The sequence below is a fragment of the Ctenocephalides felis genome, unplaced genomic scaffold (assembly GCF_003426905.1).
Source record: "Ctenocephalides felis isolate EL2017-DRISC unplaced genomic scaffold, ASM342690v1 CF-g0.4_SCAFFOLD_00845, whole genome shotgun sequence".
Classification (NCBI taxonomy): domain Eukaryota; kingdom Metazoa; phylum Arthropoda; class Insecta; order Siphonaptera; family Pulicidae; genus Ctenocephalides; species Ctenocephalides felis.
Genome location: NW_020536999.1, coordinates 15,371,403 through 15,393,071, shown reverse-complemented (window position 1 = coordinate 15,393,071; position 21,669 = coordinate 15,371,403). Strand labels below are relative to the sequence as shown.

General features: G+C 29.1%; 3 protein-coding genes and 1 non-coding gene across 4 annotated transcripts in view; 2 read left to right on the top strand and 2 right to left on the bottom strand.

The window, feature by feature from the left end:
- Positions 1-1,384: 1,384 nt before the first annotated feature.
- LOC113378836 (complement factor D-like) lies at positions 1,385-11,986 on the top strand. Its single transcript, XM_026619454.1, is given in 9 exon segments — positions 1,385-1,450; positions 2,337-2,508; positions 2,585-2,876; positions 4,375-4,485; positions 4,609-4,751; positions 8,961-9,252; positions 11,115-11,225; positions 11,832-11,870; positions 11,873-11,986. Coding segments are annotated over 8 exon segments (1,215 nt in total). The 5' UTR covers positions 1,385-1,450; positions 2,337-2,395.
- LOC113364495 lies at positions 6,461-6,601 on the bottom strand. The gene has a single exon (XR_003366185.1). It is a non-coding gene; the product is annotated as a U4 spliceosomal RNA (small nuclear RNA).
- Positions 11,987-13,043: 1,057 nt separating the features above from the next.
- LOC113362997 (chymotrypsin-1-like) lies at positions 13,044-19,609 on the top strand. Its single transcript, XM_026605489.1, has 5 exons — positions 13,044-13,138; positions 14,082-14,253; positions 15,818-16,109; positions 17,525-17,635; positions 19,349-19,609. The coding sequence occupies exons 1-5, from the start codon at positions 13,093-13,095 to the stop codon at positions 19,502-19,504; spliced, it is 777 nt and encodes a 258-aa protein (XP_026461274.1). The 5' UTR covers positions 13,044-13,092; the 3' UTR covers positions 19,505-19,609.
- Positions 19,610-20,871: 1,262 nt separating this feature from the next.
- LOC113364148 (chymotrypsin-2-like) overlaps positions 20,872-21,669 on the bottom strand; it is a 12,979-nt gene continuing 12,181 nt past the window's right edge. The window contains exon 5 of the mRNA XM_026606629.1: positions 20,872-21,069. Within this exon, the coding sequence (XP_026462414.1) occupies positions 20,920-21,069 (150 nt within the window). The 3' untranslated portion in view covers positions 20,872-20,919. The remainder of the gene's footprint in view (positions 21,070-21,669) is intronic.

Here is a 21,669-nt window from a genome sequence, read left to right as displayed (position 1 = left end):
AAAAATATCATCTATTTTATTTTTAAAATTTTTTGCAACTAATATTACTCAATCAATTACAAATTCCAAAACTTGAAACAAATTTAAATTATAACATAATCAATTATTATTTATTGTTGTTCTAAGAATACTTTAAATCTGGTTAACGTAATTAATATTTTTACAAAAATATAATATAAATACTAAGATAATGTTTTCATATTAGCCACGTGAAAGGAAATTGTTTTTTAATCGAACGATTTTGTAATTTGATTGAAAAATTGATTAGGAGTTCGAGATTTATCATTTCACAGAAACGTATTTAGATGAACACAGATCTTTATTAAATATTTTATTTTCAGTTATTCATCTTATGTCAAGGTCACAGTTCCCAAAGAAGAAGTTTATGTTTTCATAAAAAAAATCCGATTCGCTAATTTTATGTTTTCTCGACGTTTCAAGTCATTCTGAATCGAATGAGACCAAATTTGAAAAAAAGTATGTGTGTGTGTTTGTAATAAATCGGTGTTTTTAACTTCCCGTCGGGTAAGTTATAATAATAAAAAAAAAAACGAAAATGAAATTTTTTATATATCTTTACGTTTCAAAGGTTTTTAAATATTTGGCATTCCTTAGAAAAAATTTTCGTCAACGATTTTGGGAACACGGTTCAACCGATTTGAATGAGTTAAAAAACATTCGATTCCTATTGATAAAGAGACATCCTGATTAGTTTTTGGTAAAGGCAGGTCCAGCCGTTTTGGAGATACGAAGCAAATGTGCCAAAAATGATAAGTCAATTTTTGAGAGAATGGAGCGTCTAAATCCGGATCCGAATCTGAATGATTCAAAAAACATTTTATTTGTATTAACAAAATGAAGAACTGATAAAATTTTTAGAAAGGCAATTCTAGCGGTTTCGGAGATCTTATAAAAATGTAAAAAAATCATTAGACATATTCAAATCAAATTATCAGATATTTATTCTGCTTCTGTACTAACGTTTATCTGTTAGACTGCGACGCCACAAAAAGTTCAAAATTTTCAAAATATTTAAAAGAATAAAAAAAAATAATTTCTCAAAGGTAATTTTTTTCAAAAATTATAAAATTCCCAAAAATCTATTTTTTCAGACTTTTAAATAAAATTTTAATTTTTTTTTTAAATTTTAATTTTTGGTACGGGAAATTCCTGCAATTATGTAATTTATTTTGCCACACAAACAATTTGCGTGGAAACGTAACCAAAAAAAATTCTTACTAAAAGTTCTTTATTTTTTTCGACGAATCGATTGCTAACAATTTCAAGAATACGTTTCTGTCGAACTAATAGTTCCCAATTATATATAAAAATATAAGATAGTGATATCTATAAAAGGAAATCAACACATCTTAAACGCAATTGTTTATTTGCGCCATCAAAATAGCAGTAATAGGATTGGTCAGTACATTGCTAGTTGCCCTAAGTTCTGGTGAGTGTTAATTATAAACATATTTTTAACTTCCCGTAGGGTAAGTTATTGTAATCGTCCAAAAATCGAAATTAAAAAATTTTACATTTCTTCACGTTTTGAAGGTTTCTGAACATTTTGGCATACCCCAGAAAAAATAGATGTGTGAGTGTGTATGTATGTATGGATACAATTTTTCGGTCACGTTTTCGGGCGTACGGATCAATCGATTTGAATGGTTCAAAAAACATTCGATTCCTATTGATAGGGAGATGTGCTGATTAGTTTTTGGAAAGGCAGGTTCAGCAGTTACGGAAATAAATAGCAAAGAGTGCAGAAAATATGAATCGAGTTTTTGAGAGAACGGAGCATCCGATTTGAATGATCTAAACAACATTCAATTAGTAATGATTGGGAGAAGTGGTTATTAGTTTTTGGCAAAGGCAAGCCCTGCCATTTCAAAGGTACGAAGCTAAATGTGCAAAAATGGCAGTTTTTGAGAGAACTAAGCGTCCGATTTAAATGATTCAAAAAACTTTCTGCTTGTTTTAACTAAATAATTGATTTTGGAGAAAGAAAATTTGTTTCAAAATTTGTTTTTCAATTTAAAAAAAAAAAAAATTTATATCGAAAATAATTTAGATTTTATTTTTAATTCTGACTAAGGTTCTAATATATTTTAAACAAATAATTTTAACTTTGTAATTCAGTTTATATAATTCTTATCAATATTAGACAATGTTACAATATTTATAATAATCTATTTGAAAACATTTAGTATTCCTCGAACATTTCGTTACGGTACGGGAAGTTCCAGCAATTTGTCTTGAGGCACGATGCCATACACCCCACTAGTTGAAATTTTTGTTGTGCTTAGCATTAAATAACTTGATGGTATTTTTTCCAGCATTGCCACAATCCAGGATAATCGGTGGCCAAAATGCCGAAGCCAAATCGGCTCCTTACATGGCATCTCTTCAACTAGAAGCCGACAATGATGGACAACTTGAATTACGACATTTTTGTGGAGGTGTCATATTGAATGACAAGTGGATTCTAACAGCAGCACATTGCTTTAAGTAAACCAAAATTATTTACTAATAATCAGAATTAATTACCTTAATTTTTTTCAACAAACTTGGCTTCTACTTTCAGGAATAAGGAAGAGCTAAAAATTTACGTCGCCGTTGGATTAACCAAATTAACTGAAGGAGGTGATGTCTACGAAGCTGAAAAATATATAGTCCATGAAGAATATGACCACTATAAAATCATAAATGATATAGCTTTATTGAAAATAAAAAATCGAATTCAATTTTCTGATAAAGTCAAACCTGGTGTTTTGGGCAGTGATTTTATTGATGGCGGAGTTGAGTTGACTCTAAATGGATGGGGTGTTATAAGTAACACTGGAATTAATAACACAATTCCTTCAAACAAGTTACAGGCAAGAATATATATTGTAATTTATGGTATTTATAAATTTGATAGAGAATCTTATTGTATTATTAATTATCAGCTTCCAGCGTCAAATTGTACTATTAATGTTGTCTTCATAGTTTTGAATCAAATTGAGGTTTTTCAAGACTTGAATTCTTAATAACAATGTTATAGACCTTGATTTCCAAAATAGAAATAATGATGCTGATTTTTCGTATCAAATTGTTATGAATCTCAAGAACAAATTGTACTACTAGATTTTATTTCTAAAATTAAACAGCAACATTAAAAATTGTAATTTTCAAATAAAATCTACATTTTTTTAAGATTAGGTATATTTTAATCATCCAAAAATAGAAATTAAATTTTTTTGCATATCTTCACGTTTTGAAGATTTCTGAACAATTTGGCATACTTCAGAAAAAATGAATGTGTGTGTGTTTGTATGTGAGTGTGTTTATGTATCTATGAATACAATTTTTCATCCACGTTTTCTGGCGCACGGATCAACCGATTGGAATGATTCAAAAAACGTTCTATTCCTATTTATAGGTGTGCTGATTAGTTTTTGGCAAAAATAGGACCAGCCGTTTTGAAGTTATCGAGCAAAGAGTGCAGAAATCGAGTTTTTGATAGTATAGAGCATTCGATTCTAATGATCCAAAAAAACATTCTATTCGTAATGATAGGGTAATAATTTTTGGCAAAGGCAGGTCCTGTCGTTTCAGAGATATGAAGCAAAATGTGCAGAAAATGGCAGTTTTTGAAAGAAATAAGCATCCGATTTGAATGATTCAAAAAACTATCTAGGGTTGACAAAACGATTTTTTTTGGGAAAAGAAAATAATAATTTTTATTTCTAAATTAGTTTTTTTAATTTTTCAAAAAAAATTTTTTTATATCGCAAATAATTCAGATTTCTAAAATTTTAATTCGGTACGATAAGTTCCAGTAATTTGCCTCAAGGCACGAGAATTTGAAAAAAAAATTGATTTTTTTTCCAAAAGCAAATATTTTATCAAATCAAGCAAAAAGTTTATTGAATCATTCAAATCGGATGCTAAGTCCTCTCAAAAACAGGTGGACCAGCCTCTTCCAAAAACTAATCACCACTTCTCCCCGTCATTACAAATTGAATGTTTTTTGAGCCATTCAAATCAGATGCTCCGTTCTCTCAAAATCTCCAGTTCTATTTTCTGCACTCTTTGCTCCGTATCTCCGAAACGGCTCGACCTGCCTTTGCCAAAAACTAATCAACACATTTCCCTATCAATAGGAATCGAATATTTTTTAATCCATTCAATTTGGTTGAAACGTGCGAAAAATTGTATCCATACATACACACACATCCATTTTTTCTGAGGTATGCCAAAATGTTCAGAAACCTTCAAAACGTGAATGTGAAAAAATTCAATTTCGATTTTTGGACTACAATAGCTTACCCTACGGGAAGTTAATAAAAATCTATTTTTTTTTTTCAAATAAAAATATAATTTTGCTTTTAGGTAATGCGTCCAACGACATTTACAACAGAGGAGTGCCAAGAGGCCCTTTACAAATTAATTTATGACACTCAATTATGCGCAATGGCCAAAAAAGGAACTGGAGCTTGTGTGGTAATTAATATAATATAAGTTAATAATATTATTAATAATTGAATAAGATACTCACAAATCGGATTTTTATTAAAATTGAACGTGATCTATTATTATTATTGAGGATTTATATTTCTATTACAGGGTGATTCAGGAGGACCCTTAACAATAGGAAAAAACACCGTAGTAGGACTTGTGTCTTGGGGAAAACACCCTTGTGGAAATGGAAATTTTCCAGATGTTTATACAAGAGTTTCTGCCTTTTTGGATTGGATAGAAAAAAATATGTCCGAAAATTAATTATTCAATAATATTATATAAATAAATATTGTATTGTATTCTTACAATAGTTAATATATATATTATATATATATATATTTAGAAGTATCAATCGAACTAATCAAATCAAGGTCAATTTTTCTCAAATAATCAGATCAAAACATCACTCAATATCTAATAAAAATATCTTGTTGCGATATTTATAGATACCAAATGAAAACAGATTTCGACTAAGGAAAAACTAAAACTTGACTCTTTCCACTCTTGGTGTATCTATAACAAATTACATTTAAATATATCAAAGTGCAAGATTCTCAGTTTTTGACATAAGCGCGTTCCAATACTTTTTGATTATAAAATTTCTAACACCAGCATTGATAGATGTAATAAAATTTCAGATTTAGGAGTTCTGTTTAATTCTGGTTTGTTTTTCACGGATCATATAACTGATATTTGTAATAGAGCACACAAATCTTTAGGTTTGATACTGAGAAATTGTAATCAATTTAAATCTACCAATGCGCTTCTTTGCATGTACTATTCTATTGTACGTTCAAAATTAGAATATGGTTCGATTATTTGGTATCCTCATCAAACCAACAACTCTGATGCGATAAAGAAGGTTCAGCGAAAATTTCTGAAATACCTTTATTATAAAACATATAAAATTTACCCTGAACGTGGCTTTGACCACAACACTTTATTAAAAGATTTTGGTATACCTTCTCTTGCCACACGTCGATTTATCTGTACTATTATATTCTTATTTAAACTTTGCAATAATGCTATTGACTGTCCTCTTATTCTTTACTAACTATCCGTTAATGTTCCTAGACTAACTACGCGTTCACAATTATTTTTCAATTATCCTACCCCTAAATCTAATTCTCTCTTAAATTTGCCTATTCTACTTATGTCCTCTAACTTTAACTTAATTAATAATGAAATAGGTATTCACAACACTTCACCTAATCAAATAATCTCCATCTGCACAAATTAACCTTTTTATTTTCTTTTCAAATATCTCATTATTTTATCTTATTCTGTTTATAAATAATATTGTTACATTCTGCATTATATGTAATTTTATGTAAGCATTTTATGTTATTAATTATATATTGTAATTTTGTATATATTTTAATTGTTATTCATTATGTAAAATGACTGTATTTTTGAGTCTTCTTGGAGTAATCTGTGAGCTATATATTTAAATAAATAAATAAATAAAACTAATCAAACGCAATAGATATGCGTTTTCACAATCCAAAACAAAAAAAACAGAATACGGGGCAAAAGTTTATGATAGTTACTAAAATATCTCAGAAACGGCTGGACCGAATTACTTGAAATTTACAGGGCAAACTTTTATTTCAAATGTCTATCAAAAATCCATTTTTTTTATATTCATTTGATTATAGGTCATTTCGTGCTTTTAAGCCTACAAATTAAAACGACGTTTATTTTTTTTTTCAGATAAGCCGATCAGCCGGAATCGTGGAGGAAGTGGGAGCTCTTTTTTTCGAGGCGGGGATGTTCAGAGCGCTGTAACTCATATTTTTAGCTGAAATTTTATATTTATACTGTCCAAATATGTGTTAATAAATGATAAAAAACTTGAAGCTCTATCTCTATCCCTAAAAATCAGGCCGTCACATAGGAAGACGCCCTTAAAAAAGTTGTTCCATTTAATCAAGTACTACATAGAATTATTATTGGGGTCCTTTCGGACCCTCCAAAAATTGCCATAGCCCACGGTATTTCACGTGGTCTCGGCGGGGTATTGGTAAAAGTTTTCAACTAGCAATAATCGCACCTCGGATGAACCTCATTGGTTACGATATCGCCACTGCGCAAAGCTAACGAGTAGAGCAAACCGTGTTTCTTATATACTCGCACGGCAGTACAATGCGACGTGCGTTTTGATCTCTTTGATTCTGGAACGAATATGCGAATACCTGCCTGTTGTACCTGTTGAAACATGAGAATACCTGAATTACCCTACAGAAAGTTAACTGGTGGTGCATAGCATCGTGTCTTAAGGCAAATTACTGAAACTTTCCGTACCGTAACGAAATGTTCGAGGAATACTGAATGTTTTCAAATAGATTATTATAAATATTGTAACATTGTCTAATATTCATAAGAATTATATAAACTGAATTGCAAAGTTGAAATTATTTGTAAAGTATATTAGAACTATAGTCAGAATTAAAATTTAAATCTGAATTATTTTCGATATACAAAAAATTAAAAAAAAAAAAAGTTGGAACAAAATTTTTTTCCAAAATCAATTATTTTGTTAAGACAAGCAGAAAGTTCTTTGAATCATTTAAATCTTTGCCAAAAACTAATAAACACTTCTCCCAATCATTACTAATTGAATGTTTGTTAGATCATTCAAATCGGATGCTCCGTACTCGAGCATCGAGATAAAAACTCGATTTTTATTTTCTGCCCTCTTTGCTGCGTATTTCCAGAACGGCTAGACCGACCTTTCCCAAAAACTAATCAGAACATCTCCCTATCATTAGGAATTAAATGCTTTTTGAACCATTCAAATCGGTTGATCCGTGCGCCCGAAAAAGTGGACGAAAAATTGTATCCATACATACATACACACACACATCCATTTTTTCTAAGGTATGCCAATACTCAGAAACCTTCAAAACGTCGAGAAATGTAAAAATTTTCAATTTCGATTTTAGGCCCATTGCAATAACTTACCCTACGGGAAGTTAAAAACGAGATTTTCGAGAATTTAGAAAAATTTTGACTTTTTTGAAAAATTGTTTTTTTCATATCTCCAATTTTTTTTATAATTTGAATTTTTCTGAAAATTTTGAACTTTTTTTCAAAGCAATCGTGCTAAAACGTTCAGACAATCTGAAACGTAAAATTATATAAACATTTTCATTTTCGATTTTTCGGCGATTACTACGCAAAGTTAATATTAATGCTATTACTTAATATTAAATAATAATTATAAAATAATATCATTATCAAATAAATTAATATTCATGTATAATGAATCGATAAAATTGGGTGTAAATGAATTTTGGCTTAATGACATATATAATAAATTTAATATTTATAATTGAAATATTTATTTCGAAAATAAAGTTCTTGCTTTCAATAAAAACTAATCAATGCAATTTCTTAACTTTTAATTACAAAGAAACGGTCGGGTCGATCTTTGCCTATTTCAGAGTGAATTGAAATGCCTATAAATCGCAAAATTAGCAGGTCGAATTTTCTGACAAAAATATACTCTTCTTCTTCGAAAAGTTAATATCATATAATGAATTTTTATTATGACAAATATCTATTAATAACATATTACTAGATATTATATATCATAAGAGTAAATCTGTTAATTAGATATCCTCCTATATCTTGTTCAAATAAAAAATATCTAAAACAAAATCTGACATGATTAAAAAAAAATCTACACAAATTAAAATCGATAAGATTTCAATCTTGATGTATCAGTAAGTATATAAATCGTAAATTACAACTATTGAATTCAGTTTCAATTTTAATTTAAAAAAAATATCAATATGAAGTTAACAATTGCTTTTATTTGTGCTTTCGCAGGTAAATAAAAAAAAACAATAATAAAATCAGAATATTAAATATCAACTGGTAGTGGATTTTTTCTTAAATAAACTTACTGCAACATATACCAATAAATAATTAGTATTTATATAAGAGTAATTTACACATTTTAAGAAAAAACTAAATCGGTTAATCCGTTCGTCGACGAAAATTTGTATCCGCACATACATACGCAAATACTCTCTCTCACACACACACACATACATACACATTTGTCTATTTTTTCCAAGGTATGGGCAAAACGTTCAAGAGGTCTTAAAACACAAATATGCAACAAAAATATTTTTAGGAAGATAAGTGTTAGAAAATTCTTGCATTATGGGACTTGTTAAATATCGTTTTTTTTCATTACAGTGGGATTTGTTTCGTCATCCCCATTCGAACGGATAATTGAAGGAGAAAATGCCTCAGAACTTTCAGCACCATATATGGTGTCTTTTCAAAGTCCTCACGAGATAAATGGAACTCTAGTTAATGCTCACTTCTGCGGAGGAGCAATTCTGAACGAACAGTGGATTCTGACAGCTGCTCATTGTTTCATGTAATTATAAACAATTTTATAAATCATATTTAATTTTATTACCTTTGGCTCGTATTTACAGCTACAAAGACATGCCGGAAATCATTGCCGCTGTCGGTTTTACCGACTTGGAAGAAAATGTAAAAGGCTACCATCTGGATAAAGTCATTATGCACGAAGAATATGATCATCACTATATAGTTCATGACATAGCCTTGGTCAAAATCAAGGAACACTTCACATTTTCAGAAAAAGTGCAACCTGCTGTTTTAGGTACATATTTTGTTAAAGGAGGCGCTAAACTTCGTCTGACTGGATGGGGAATTACAGTCAATTCAGGACCTGGTAGCAATTTACCGTCGAGATTGTTACAGGTATTGTGAAATTTTTGAAAACTAATTAAATAAATTTTAGGGGGAGACTTTTTCCCTCCCCCTTGGTGATTCGTGGTGATATTCAAAATTACCCCCCTCCCCAACCAAACAACACATGTATTTTTAGTTACGAGAAAAAAATGTAAAATTTTTAAATTGCTTTGGTAAAAAATAAATACACGTGATATCATACAATACCCCTCCTTCCCCCACGTGATATTTTGTGATTTTTTCTCAAACCTCCCCTCCGCCTAATAACCTCGCGTAATTAATGGACGCCCTCTAAGTTTAACAAACTGAAACGCACGCATATGTTGCGTGAGACCGTTGTCAATAAAGATGCGGTGAACGCAAAAGGCGCGTTCGATTTTCTTGCACTTTAGAGTAGTGTTTGTAGAAAAATAAAATGTTTGCATTGAATTTTTTGTACTAAAATTTTCCAAACAAGAATGTTACTTGTTATCCTATTTTGGTGCTTTTTTTAATTTAATTGAACATGGCAACACATGGCTGGCAGTGAGAGTGCTAAGACAGATAGTTGAACATTTTGATTTTGTAATATATATTAAAGAAGTAAAATCATTGAACCAATTTAAATTAGTTATTATAATACAAGATTAGTGCAGAGGTTTGAAAAAGACCAAATAGAGTTATTGCATGTTGAAATTTGTTTTTGAGTTACTTTTAATTTTGTTAAATGTGAACAAAATAAGTAAAGAACTCTGAACAAGGTAAAAAAATGATGCATTTTTTATTTTTCAACAACACTCGAAAGTTTCATATGAAATTTTAATGCAAATTTGACTTATTCAACTTAAATTGATATTTAGATATTTGGATAAAATTTTCAACTGCACTATTACATATATCATGTATTTAGCCCAGATATTAATCAATTATTTAAATTAGAAGTCATTTTTTACACTACTTATTGTGTAATTGTATACTAATTTTACCGCTTATTTCAGAAAATAGCTTTTAAATTTGTGTTATTCAAATTTTGACTCATCACATCCAAAAAGCGACTTTTGTAACAAATTTTGACATATTTTTTTTTTCAAACTTTGAGGCATTTTTAAAATTAAACGACTTGCCGTAGGTAAATAAAATTTTAGTAAGTTTTTTAGGACCATGATGTCTATCAATATAAAACATGTCATCGAAAAAAATATTTCAACTAACAAACGGCTAGGCCGATCTTTGTCCAAGACTAATTAGCATGATTCATAAATGATCTTTCGAATATTTTTTGATTTTTTAAAATCGAGTCAGAATTTTTAGCTAAAACGTGGACAAAAATTTTTCACTTTTCTCTTAATTAATAAGAAACGGTTTGGCTAATCGTCATCGAATGGCTTTAGATTTTTGAAATCGATTCAGGCGTTTTTGAAAAAACGTCGATTTAAGGTAAAAGTTCTCTGTTCAGACACACACATTTTTTTCTAAATTTGGTCTCATTCGATTTAGAAAAACTTGAAACGTCGAGGAAACATAAAATTAGCGAATCAGATTTTTTGATGGAAACGAACTTTTCATACGGAAAGTTAATAAAATATTGGACATAATCCAAAATTGAAAAATAAAATCATATTATAATTTCGAGAGTTTGTTGAATGATATTATCAATCTTAAAAAAAACTTGTTAGTGAATTTTCAAAATGAAATTTAAAAATATTTCAAAAACGACTAATTTTCATTTTTGGTGTTTTTACGTTCCAAGGCTACTCATCATATTTACCCTAGAATAGATAACATAGATTGGATATAGATATCCATAGTAATTTCCGAAATTCGTCATTCGAAATAAAAATATTGGTCTTTTGCGTTTACTATTCAAATTAAGTGTTATTGAATCATTTCAGGAAATGGAAACAACATCTTGCACACATGAAGAATGTCAGGATGCCCATTACAAAACTATACATGAAACACAACTCTGCACAATGGCCAAAAAAGGAACAGGATCCTGCAAAGTAATATAAAATACTATTTCATAGAATAATACAATTTACTATCTTATCTTATCTTGCCACAATATAAGACAGGTAGAAGAGGAAAAATAACAATTTAGTATCTAATTTTTTGTAATTTTATATATTTGGGCCGTTTTGGTTAGGCTAACAATGTTAAATTACTAGAACATACTAAATTTACAAGAACATACAAACTAATTTTCTTAATGTAATGCGCCTACTTGATTTTTTCTTAAGATACTTTACAGAAATAATTTCAGTAAGTACTTTGATAAGAGAAAATACTTCTCCGATAATAAACCTTTAAGTTTAAGAAGTTGCGACAATAAATTGTTTTATCTCTCCACGTGCCAAGATTGATACACAATACTAAAAATCGTATGTGTATTATGTATATGTTTTAAATTTATTTATTTATTTATTCATAAGCAAGCCGTAATCAATAATAATAGGTATTATTTCAGGCTCTTGTCAAGTATAAAATTTATAAAATACTTATGAGATTTACATTGAACAGTTATAAATAAGCAACTTTTGTTGAGAGACTCAAGTTATCTGTATTTTCATGGCAATCCAGAATGTTTACCTATTTAATTTTTTTTTCAGGGTGATTCCGGAGGTCCTTTAGTACTAGGAAAAATACCTTAGTTGGAATTGTTTCCTGGGGTGAACAACCTTGTGGTGACGGATATTTCCCAGATGTATTTACTAGAGTTACTTCTTATTTAGATTGGATCGAAAAGCATATGTCGGAAAATTAAATTAAAAACATGAAAGCATTATTCATAAATACTAAGCAATGTTATAATTGTAATATCGAATATTAAATAATTAAATAAATATATATTGGCAAACAGTTTTTGTTAATTAAAACTTGCTCTTACAGACAACTAATATTTTTCCCGAAGTTTGTTCACGTAAAAATATCCGATTATATCTAACTTTGTTTTCTCGAACTTTTAAGTCATTCTGAATCGAATGAGACCAAATTTCGAAAAAGTTTGTAATTAATATTCGAAACTAATGTTGTATGGCATCGTGCCTTAAGGCAAATTGCTAGAACTTCCCGTACCATATTGAAATATATGAATAATAAAATTTAGTAACAATTGGCATACCTCAGAAAAAATTGACGTATATGTGTATGTGTGAATAAAATTTTTCGTCCACATTTTCGGGCGCACGGATCAACCGATTCGAATGATTCAAAAAACATTCGATTCCTATTGATAGGGAGATGTGCTGATTAGTTTTTGGCAAAGGCAGGTCCAGCCGTTTCGGAGATACGGAGCAAAGAGTGCAAGAAATAGAAATCGAGTTTTTGAGAGAACGGAGCATCCGAATTGGATGATTCAAAAAACATTAAATTTGTAATGATGTGGGAAAGTGATGATTAGATTTTGGCAGATATAGGTCCAGCGGTTTCGGAGACACGGAGTTTAATGTGCAAAAATTGGCAGTTTTTGAGAGAACTAAGCATCCGATTTGAATGATTCAAACAATTTTTTGCTTGTCTTGATGAAACGATTGCTTAAAACATTTACAAAAAATTTAAAAAAAAAATCCAAAAAAATTAAGTTTGCCTCATAATTCATAGAAAATTCATAATTATATCATAGATTATCTCAATTGGAAATTGCAAACGGAAATTAATTTTTAGGCACTTGAGGTCGCTTTTACGTCACATAAAGTTGTTTTTCAGTAGTTTAAGTGGAAAAGTTTGAATTGAACTGGATTTTATTTGATAAGGTTATGAAAAAATAGTTAAGACTGATATAAAATCAATTGAAAATTGGAAATTGCTTCATTTTAGTTTCTATTCTTAAATCAAATTAGTTTTTAGTGCTGTGATAAATAAAAGTTTAAAATGAAACTCATCATCGTGCTAGTATTTGTTTTAGGAATTTGTTCAGGTGAATTATTTACTTATAAAAGATATAAATGTATAAAATTTAACTAAATTGAAGTAAATTTATTTTTTTTGGATAATTTTCTGCTAACAGAATAAGATAATAAATTCTTGAATTTAGTTAAATTTCATACCTGTTTTACTAGTAACTCTTCCATTCTTATTACTTTATTGAACAAGTTTTTTGTTATTACATTTTTTTTATAGAAATTATGCTTTATTATATTTATATTTGTAAGAATTTGTTTTTAATTTATTTTATTGCTATTAAAAATTTATCAGTTCATGCGATAAGGTTATATAACAGATTATAACGTTTTATTTTTTAAATAAAATAAATTATTTCATATAAACATTTTATCTAAATTACAAACTTATGAAGAGATTGTAATATAAATGATATATAATTAAATTAAATATTTTTTCAAATTTATTTTTATTCATATAATTTGTATTGTATTTATTTGTAATATATTTTTATATGTATTACTACTATTAGAGACATTACTACGTAATTTATTTTTTTTCGTCAACTAAACCTGATTAACACATTTACTGCTATTCTAGTGTTTCCTTACTATGAGGGTATATATTTGTATCCTCATATGCTATTTTTTATTTTATTTTTATAAGGATAATACTGAATAAAACCATTTATAGGAACGTTAACTAGAAATTTAAAAAAAAGTTGTATAAAAGAAGGACAAATAAAATTATTTCCGTTTGAAATAATTACGGTACAAAATTTAAATTTAATAATTTTATTTTACGAAAACCATTATTCTAAATAAATATTATTATTATAATTGCGTTCGACACCTTTCGTTTGACAACGGACTCACGCAACATATGCGTGCGCAGTAGTGAATAAGAAAAATAAAAATTGATAAAAATTATCAATCAAATTATTATTATCATTAAATATTATCAATTTTATATTACAACAGGATCACCACATTCAAGAATAATCTGTGGTCAAAATGCCAAAAAAAATTCGGCGCCATACATGGCATCGGTTCAACTTTTAGATAAAATTGATGGAGTCGAAAAATTGTTTCATTTTTGCGGAGGAGCAATAGTTAATGATAGATGGATTTTGACTGCTGCACATTGTTTGAGGTAATAAAAAGTTAACTAGTAGTGCCTTAAGGCAAATTGCTAGAACTTCCCGTACCAATAATTGATGATCATATTTTATAGGTATTTTAATAATAAGAATAAATTTTGTTTACATTTCTATGAGTTTCGTACTTCGTAATGTTCATCCTTCATCAAAAGGGCCAATTTTTTCAAAAATTTAAAAAATCGCAAAACTCGATTTTTTCAGAGTTCTAACAGAAAATTGATTTTTTTTTAAATTACCAAAATTAATTTTTGGTACGAGCAGTTTATTAGTTTTGTAAGGTATACGAAAATGCTCAGAAACCCCTGAAACTTTGCAGATGTATCCATGATGTATAAAAATTTGCATTTTTTGCGATTACTGTAGCTCAAAGGGAAGTTAAAAATCGGCTTATATACAAATACATGCACACGCACATACGTTTTCTAAGATAGGTCTCATTCAATTCAGAATGACTTGGAACGTCGAGAAACATAATATTAGCAAATCGGCTATAAAATCAAAAATCAGCAATTTTTTGTGATTATTTATGGTAAGGCGTAGATTACACCTTACTGCTGCCTTTGGCGTTATTACTTTTTAGAAAATTAATTACTGCACTTTTTAGTGCACACTGTAATCATTAGAAGAATGAAAAAACGGCAATAGACATAAAACTATAAATATTTATTTTAAATGGTTGAGTAAAATGTACGAGTTAAATTTCTTAAGATGTAGACTCTCGCAACTAGCAGTGAATATTAAATTTATAAACTTAAAAATATTATATAAAAATTATTAAAACTGCCTGGAAGGGGGAGTTCACAAATATACACTTATACAACTAATTAGAAAAAATATAATTAGAATAATTTACAATAATCCGTTTGTATTTTTGTTACGTAGTTATAGGATTTATTAAAACTCTCCTTCGATAATTCAGGTTGTTGGGTTATAATTTAACCCTTGTAGCTGTGGACTGTATTAAACACTGATTTGTTTGTATATTATGCATTTGTTGCAGTTCTAATTACAATCACTGATTTGTTACTAAGTTATAATGAAAGAAGATATATTTATTTTTATTGGTTATTTACATGTTGTTAAGCGGACTTTACTTTTAGAAGTGAACAACTAGTTCAATTAAAACACTCCGCTACCCTCTCTACCAGGGGTAGCAACCATTCCGTGTAAAGCCTAATGCCATGAAGGTTGTCATCTTCATGGCCAATATAATAAAACGAAAAGACGTCCGAATACCGTTTAATACGGATGGTAGCAATAAACCTTGCCCATTTCTTTGAAAAGGTGAATGGATTTATAACCAAGATAAAATTTGATGCAATAATCAGTATACTTTTGTATTGAAAGGAGTTTATAATAATAATAGAATTGAAAGATTTGATTTACTTAGGCTATTTTAGAAAGAATACTTAATATATGCACTAATATTCGGTGCCTACATAAATGTAATTATATAAGTATTAAAAACGAATTCTTAACAAAAATGATAATGATTATATTTCAAATGAATCCCTAACAACTTACTTGAATTAATTTATACAATTTTATTCAATTTAGAGGCAAAGACCACCTCCTGGACAAACTGTTCATTGCAGTCGGCCTGACAAATTTAGGTGAAGGAGGCACCGTGTATCCTGTAGAAAAAGGCATCATGCACGAAGAATATGAACATTATGACATAGTCAACGATATTGCACTAATCAAAGTCAAATCTCCGATAGAATTCAATGAAAAAGTAACGACTGTAAAATTAGGTGAGGATTATGTTGGCGGAGACGTCCAACTTCGATTGACAGGATGGGGAGTTACGACAAATGAGGGAATCGGAAGCCCGAGTCAAAAATTACAGGTAGGGGAAAATTTAATTTCATTAGTTGTAAGTGGCATTTTGACTTAGGTCAAGGCGAATAATAATAATCAAATTAATCAATAAGAATTGATATTCAGATATTCAAGTAAAATGTTGCACTGTTATTTCTAAAATTCAATTTTTCAAAAATCAATCAGAAGGATTTACAACTAATATCATTTTAATATACTTATAATATCTGTAATTACATAAATTAAATTAATTTGTTCAACACATTATAACTAGTGTAATTGCTAGTTACCTACAAAACACAGAACGTACATATGATTCGGCATAGATTCTAACTAGAATTGTTTAAGCAAAGCGGCCAAATCGGTTTAAAATTAAATCTAGCGGCGCATGGTATTGTGTCTTAAAGCAAATTGCTTGAACTTTCACTACCGTAATAAAACTTTCAAAGAATAAAAATATCGTCGACAAACACATCTATGAATAAATATTATAAAAACTAGAATTTTCATTATTTATTCCTTGTAGACAAAATGTGAAAGCTTATTAGATTAGACGACGTTGTTTATCTATATTTGAATGAAATATATATAAACAAAATCTAATTAAGTAGATTTATTGTTAGAATGAACATATTTTATTTCAAATGCATCAATTTTTCGTTCGCAAAATATATGCTCTGAGCTAACAATTTGAAATAGTTCATGTAGTATCAACTACACAATCATAAAAAGTATCAAAAAAAAAATAAAAAAAAAAATTACAAACATGGGGGATTCGAATCTCGTAATCTTATCTTCTACTAAGGCGAACGAAAACTGCACTGACGCGCCAACCAACACAGCTATAACGACATGCTCAAGTGCAACACTTTGAGCGGATGTCTATCGGATCTAATCGGAATTTCTGCACTTTTTGCTCTGTATCCTTGAAACGGCTAGACCTGCCTTTGCCAAAAAATTAATCAGCACGTCTCCTTATCAATACGAATAGAATGTTTTTTTAATTATTCAAATCGGTTGATCGGTGTTCCCGAAATCATCGACAAAAATTTGTATCCGCACACACACATACATCTATTTTTTCGAGGAATGTCAACATGTTCAGAAACCTTTGAAACGTAAAGATATGCAAAAAATTTTATTTTCGATTTTTTTCGACTATAACTTACCATACGGGTTAGAAATATAGATATCAATAAATTACCATTCTGTTTCCAATATGGTCAAATAAAACAGAAAAAAACATTAAATGCGCTATACAATGTACACCAATATCACTAATTTTTACCTAATTATGTTTTAAGAAAACTAATAAAAGTAGTCATTCGTCAAGTAGTTTTGAATAAAATAGTTGTCCATCCATAATCATAAATATTTGATTATATTTCTAGTGAATTGAATACTGAAATTCTATATTATTCTACGTTTTCAATTTTTATTCAGGTCATGACAGCCAAATCACTAACTTATGAGGATTGCAAAAACGCAATTTATAAAAAGACTTTCGAAAGCCAAATTTGTGCACAGGCTAAAAAAGGAACCGGATCTTGTAAGGTGAGTTTAAAAAAAATTCTTCTCTCTTTAATTAATTTATTATGTTTGAAACTATTGCATTTTTGCATGCAATTTTTAAATAATAAGGTTCTTCTGGAAACGTATTCTGAAATTTTGAATGAGAAAATTTACATAATTCTACCTATGAATCAAAATGAACTCCCCCTACAAAATATTAAATTTTTTAAGAATGATCCAATTTTTTTTAAAATTAAAAAAAAATAGATTTTTGAGATTTTTAAAATTTTTGAAAAATATTGATCTTTTTGAAAAAATTGATTTTTTTATACTTTGAAATATTTTGGAAGTTGGAACTTTTTTTCTAAGCAATCGCGATACCAGAATAACGCATAAACATTGGTACGGAACCCACAGAAATATAATCAAAATTTGTTCTCATTAATAAAATATCTATATATATATGTGACAATTTGATGTGCGTATGTCTAATGAATCACTTTTTTCTATTGGGTCTCCGAAACTGCTAAACGTACCTTCCAAAAAATTTCATCAGTACTTCATTTCGTCAATACAACTAAAATGATTTTTGAATCTTGCAAATTGGTTGATTCGTGTTTTCAAAATCATCATCAAACTAGCTGTAAGTGGAATTCTGTCTTAAGGCAATTAAGGCATCGTGCCTTAAGGCAAATTGCTGGAACTTCCCGTACCAAAAATTATTATTTTTTTTAAAAACGATTAACATTTTTGAAAAAAAAAAATACTTTGAAAAAATAAGATTTTTGAGAAACTATAAATTGGCCAAAAAATTACTTTTTTTGGAAAAAAAATTTTTTTTTTAATTTTTTTTTTGTTTTTTTTTTGAAAAAAAATTTTTTTTTTTATTTTGACATATTGTGGAAGATCTGAACTTTTTTCAAAGCAATCGTACTGTTTTAAATGCATAGGGACAAAATATAAAGCGCGTAAGTGCCGCGTCGCTGTCTAACGCATAAGCATTGGTACGGAACCCATAGGAATGTTAACAAAATGTATACTTATTGTTAAAATCTCTATAAAGTATCTGATAATTTGATGTGCATATGTCTAATGATCATTTTTGACCGCCAAATGGCTCATTTTTTTACTTTTTCCTCCATATCTCCGAAACCGCTAGACCTACCTTCATGAAAATTTTATAGATTCTTCATCTTGTCAATACAAGTGAAACGTTTTTTGAATTATTCAAATCGGACGCTCCGTTCTCTTAAAAACTGAGTTACCGTTTTCGGCACTTTTTGCCCCGTATCTTCGGAACGGCTAGACCTGCCTTCGCCAAAAACTAATCAGCACGTCTCCTTATCAATACGAATCGAATGTTTTTTGAATTGTTCAAATCGGTTGATCCGTGTTCCCGAAATCGTCGACGAAAATTTGTATCCGCACATACATACACACACATACATACATACACACACACATACACACACACATACACACACACACACACACACACACACACACATACATCCATTTTTTCTAAGGTATGCCAAAATGTTCAGAAACCTTTGAAACGTAAAGATATATAAAAATTTTCATTTTCGATTTTTTTGCGATTACTATAACTTACCCTACGGGAAGTTAAAAATGTATTCGCACATACATACACACACGCGCATACACACACACATTTTTTTTCTAAATTATTCCAAAATGTTCAGAAACCTTTGAAACGTAAAGATATATAAAATTTTCATTTTCGATTTTTTTCAGGGTGATTCTGGTGGTCCTTTAGTCCAAGGAAACAATACCCTAGTCGGTTTAGTATCCTGGGGTATGCAACCTTGTGGAAGTGGTTATTACCCTGATGTCTACACAAGAATAACATCATTTTTGGATTGGATTAACACGACAATGTCAGAAAATTAAAGAGAAAAAAGTATTTAAATAGTAGTTAAAATATTTCACGAATATTGTTAAAGTATTGAAATAACGAATATTTGTATTGTATATAGGGCTGGTACCTAAACACATTATTATTTGTTAAAACTGATATTTATTTTTATAACGAATTTCTATATTTATAATATTATTTTATATGTATTTAATTGTATTTTAAATATGGACTGGTTCTTCCAATGTTATAAAAAATAAAATTATAAAAATACATCTACTATTTTATACTAATTAAACAATGTTTGTTTTATCACTAATTTTGGTTAAGAAAATTGAATAAGCTATTTTTTAACTTCCCGTAGGGTAAGTTATTGTAATGGTCCAAAAATTGAAATTGAAAATGTTTGCATATCTTTACGTTTCAGAGGTTTCTGAACATTTCGGCATACCTCAGAAATAATATATGTGTGTGTATGGATACAATTTTTCGTCCACGTTTTTGGGCGCACGGTTTAACCGATTTGAATGGTTCAAGAAAACAATCGATTTCTATTGATAGGGAGATGTGCTGATTAGTTTTTGGCAAAGGTAGGTCCAGCCGTTTCGGAGATACGGAGCAAAGAGTGCAGAAAATAGAAATCGAGTTTTTGAGAGAATGAAGTATCCGATTTGAATGGTTCAAAAAACATTCAATTCGTAATGATAGGGAGAAGTGGTGATTATTTTTTGGTAAAGGCAGGTCCAGCCGTTTCGGAGATACGGAGCAAAGAACGCAAAAAATGGAAATAGAGTTTTTGAGGAAACGGAGCATCCGATTTAAATGATTCGAAAAACAACAATTTGTAATTATTGGGATATGTGCTGATTAGTTTTTAGCAAAGGCAGGTCCAGCCATTTCGAAGAAACAGAGCTAAATGTGCAAAAAATGGCAATTTTTGAGAGAACTAGGCATCCGATGTGAATAAATCAAAAAACTTTCTGCTTATGTAGATGAAACGTATGTTTTTTAGAAAAAGTAAAATTAATTTTTATTTCAATTTTTTTTAAATTTCCAAACATTTTATAAAATAACTCAGATTTTCAAAAATTTTAATTCGGTACGTAAAATTTACAGCAAATTGCCTCAAGGCACGAAGCCATACACCACTAGTTTATTATTTTATTTTATTCAATGTTTTGGCTATTTTCATTAAACATTTAGTTTAAATTTATGTGTTTTTTTATGTTTTAAATTTGTTAACTTCTGAATGATGACACACATACGGTGTCGAAACGTACAGAATTAAATTATTTATTGCTTTTTATTTCGACTATTTGACTGGAATAAAAATTTGACTTATTGAATTTGAATATATTATATATCTATAGATGGTGTGTGTGGAAAAATAAATAACACAGAATTATTTCTTTCAATAATTTATTTCAAATATAAATTAGCAACAATTTTGTCATTCATCATCGGCGATCTTCTCCTTGATCCATTCGGCATAGTGTGAGACTCTGGTGAAGACGTCAGGTTTTCCAAGGGCGCAGGGGATTCCCCAGGAAACAACCCCGTGAAGTTCTCCATTTACGACCAATGGACCACCGGAGTCACCCTGGTAATATTAGGTTTCTTCGTGGTTATATCAATCGAATAGAGTATAATTCTTTTAAATTTTTAGGTCACTCATTTATCACTGGTAAAAATGAACTGGAAAAACTTGGTAATGCTCAGGTATGATTATGAACAATCCTTATTGCCTCTATATGATAATTAACTTCCCGTAGGGTAAGTTATAGTAATCGCAAAAAAAACGAAAATGAACATTTTTGCATATCTTTACGTTTCAGAGGTTTCTGAAAATTTTGGTATACCTTAGAAAAAATGGATGTTCAAAATTTTCAAAAAAATTTAAAGTATAAAAAAAAATCGAAACAAAAAAAAATTTCAAAAGCCTTTTTTCCTAAAAATTTCGAAATTCTCAAAAATCTCAGTTTTTGCAGAATTTTCAAGAATTTTTAAAAATTTTAATTTTCGGCGCGGTAAGTAATCGCAAAAAAATCGAAAATGAAAATTTTTGCATATCTTTACGTTTCTGAAGTTTGTGAAAGTTTTGGCATATTTTAGAAAAAAATGGATGTTTAATTTAAAAAACTAATTTTTCAGGAAAGTCAATTTTTTGAAAAATTTCAGAATTCTCAAAAATCGCATTTTC

Bases quoted from the DNA above. Each gene is read 5' to 3' on its own strand.
- LOC113362997 (XM_026605489.1), top strand. From the start codon at position 13,093: ATGAAACTCATCATCGTGCTAGTATTTGTTTTAGGAATTTGTTCAG. The intron at 13,139-14,081 runs GTGAATTATTTA...ATATTACAACAG, and splicing joins TGTTTTAGGAATTTGTTCAG to GATCACCACATTCAAGAATA. The intron at 16,110-17,524 runs GTAGGGGAAAAT...ATTTTTATTCAG, and splicing joins GCCCGAGTCAAAAATTACAG to GTCATGACAGCCAAATCACT.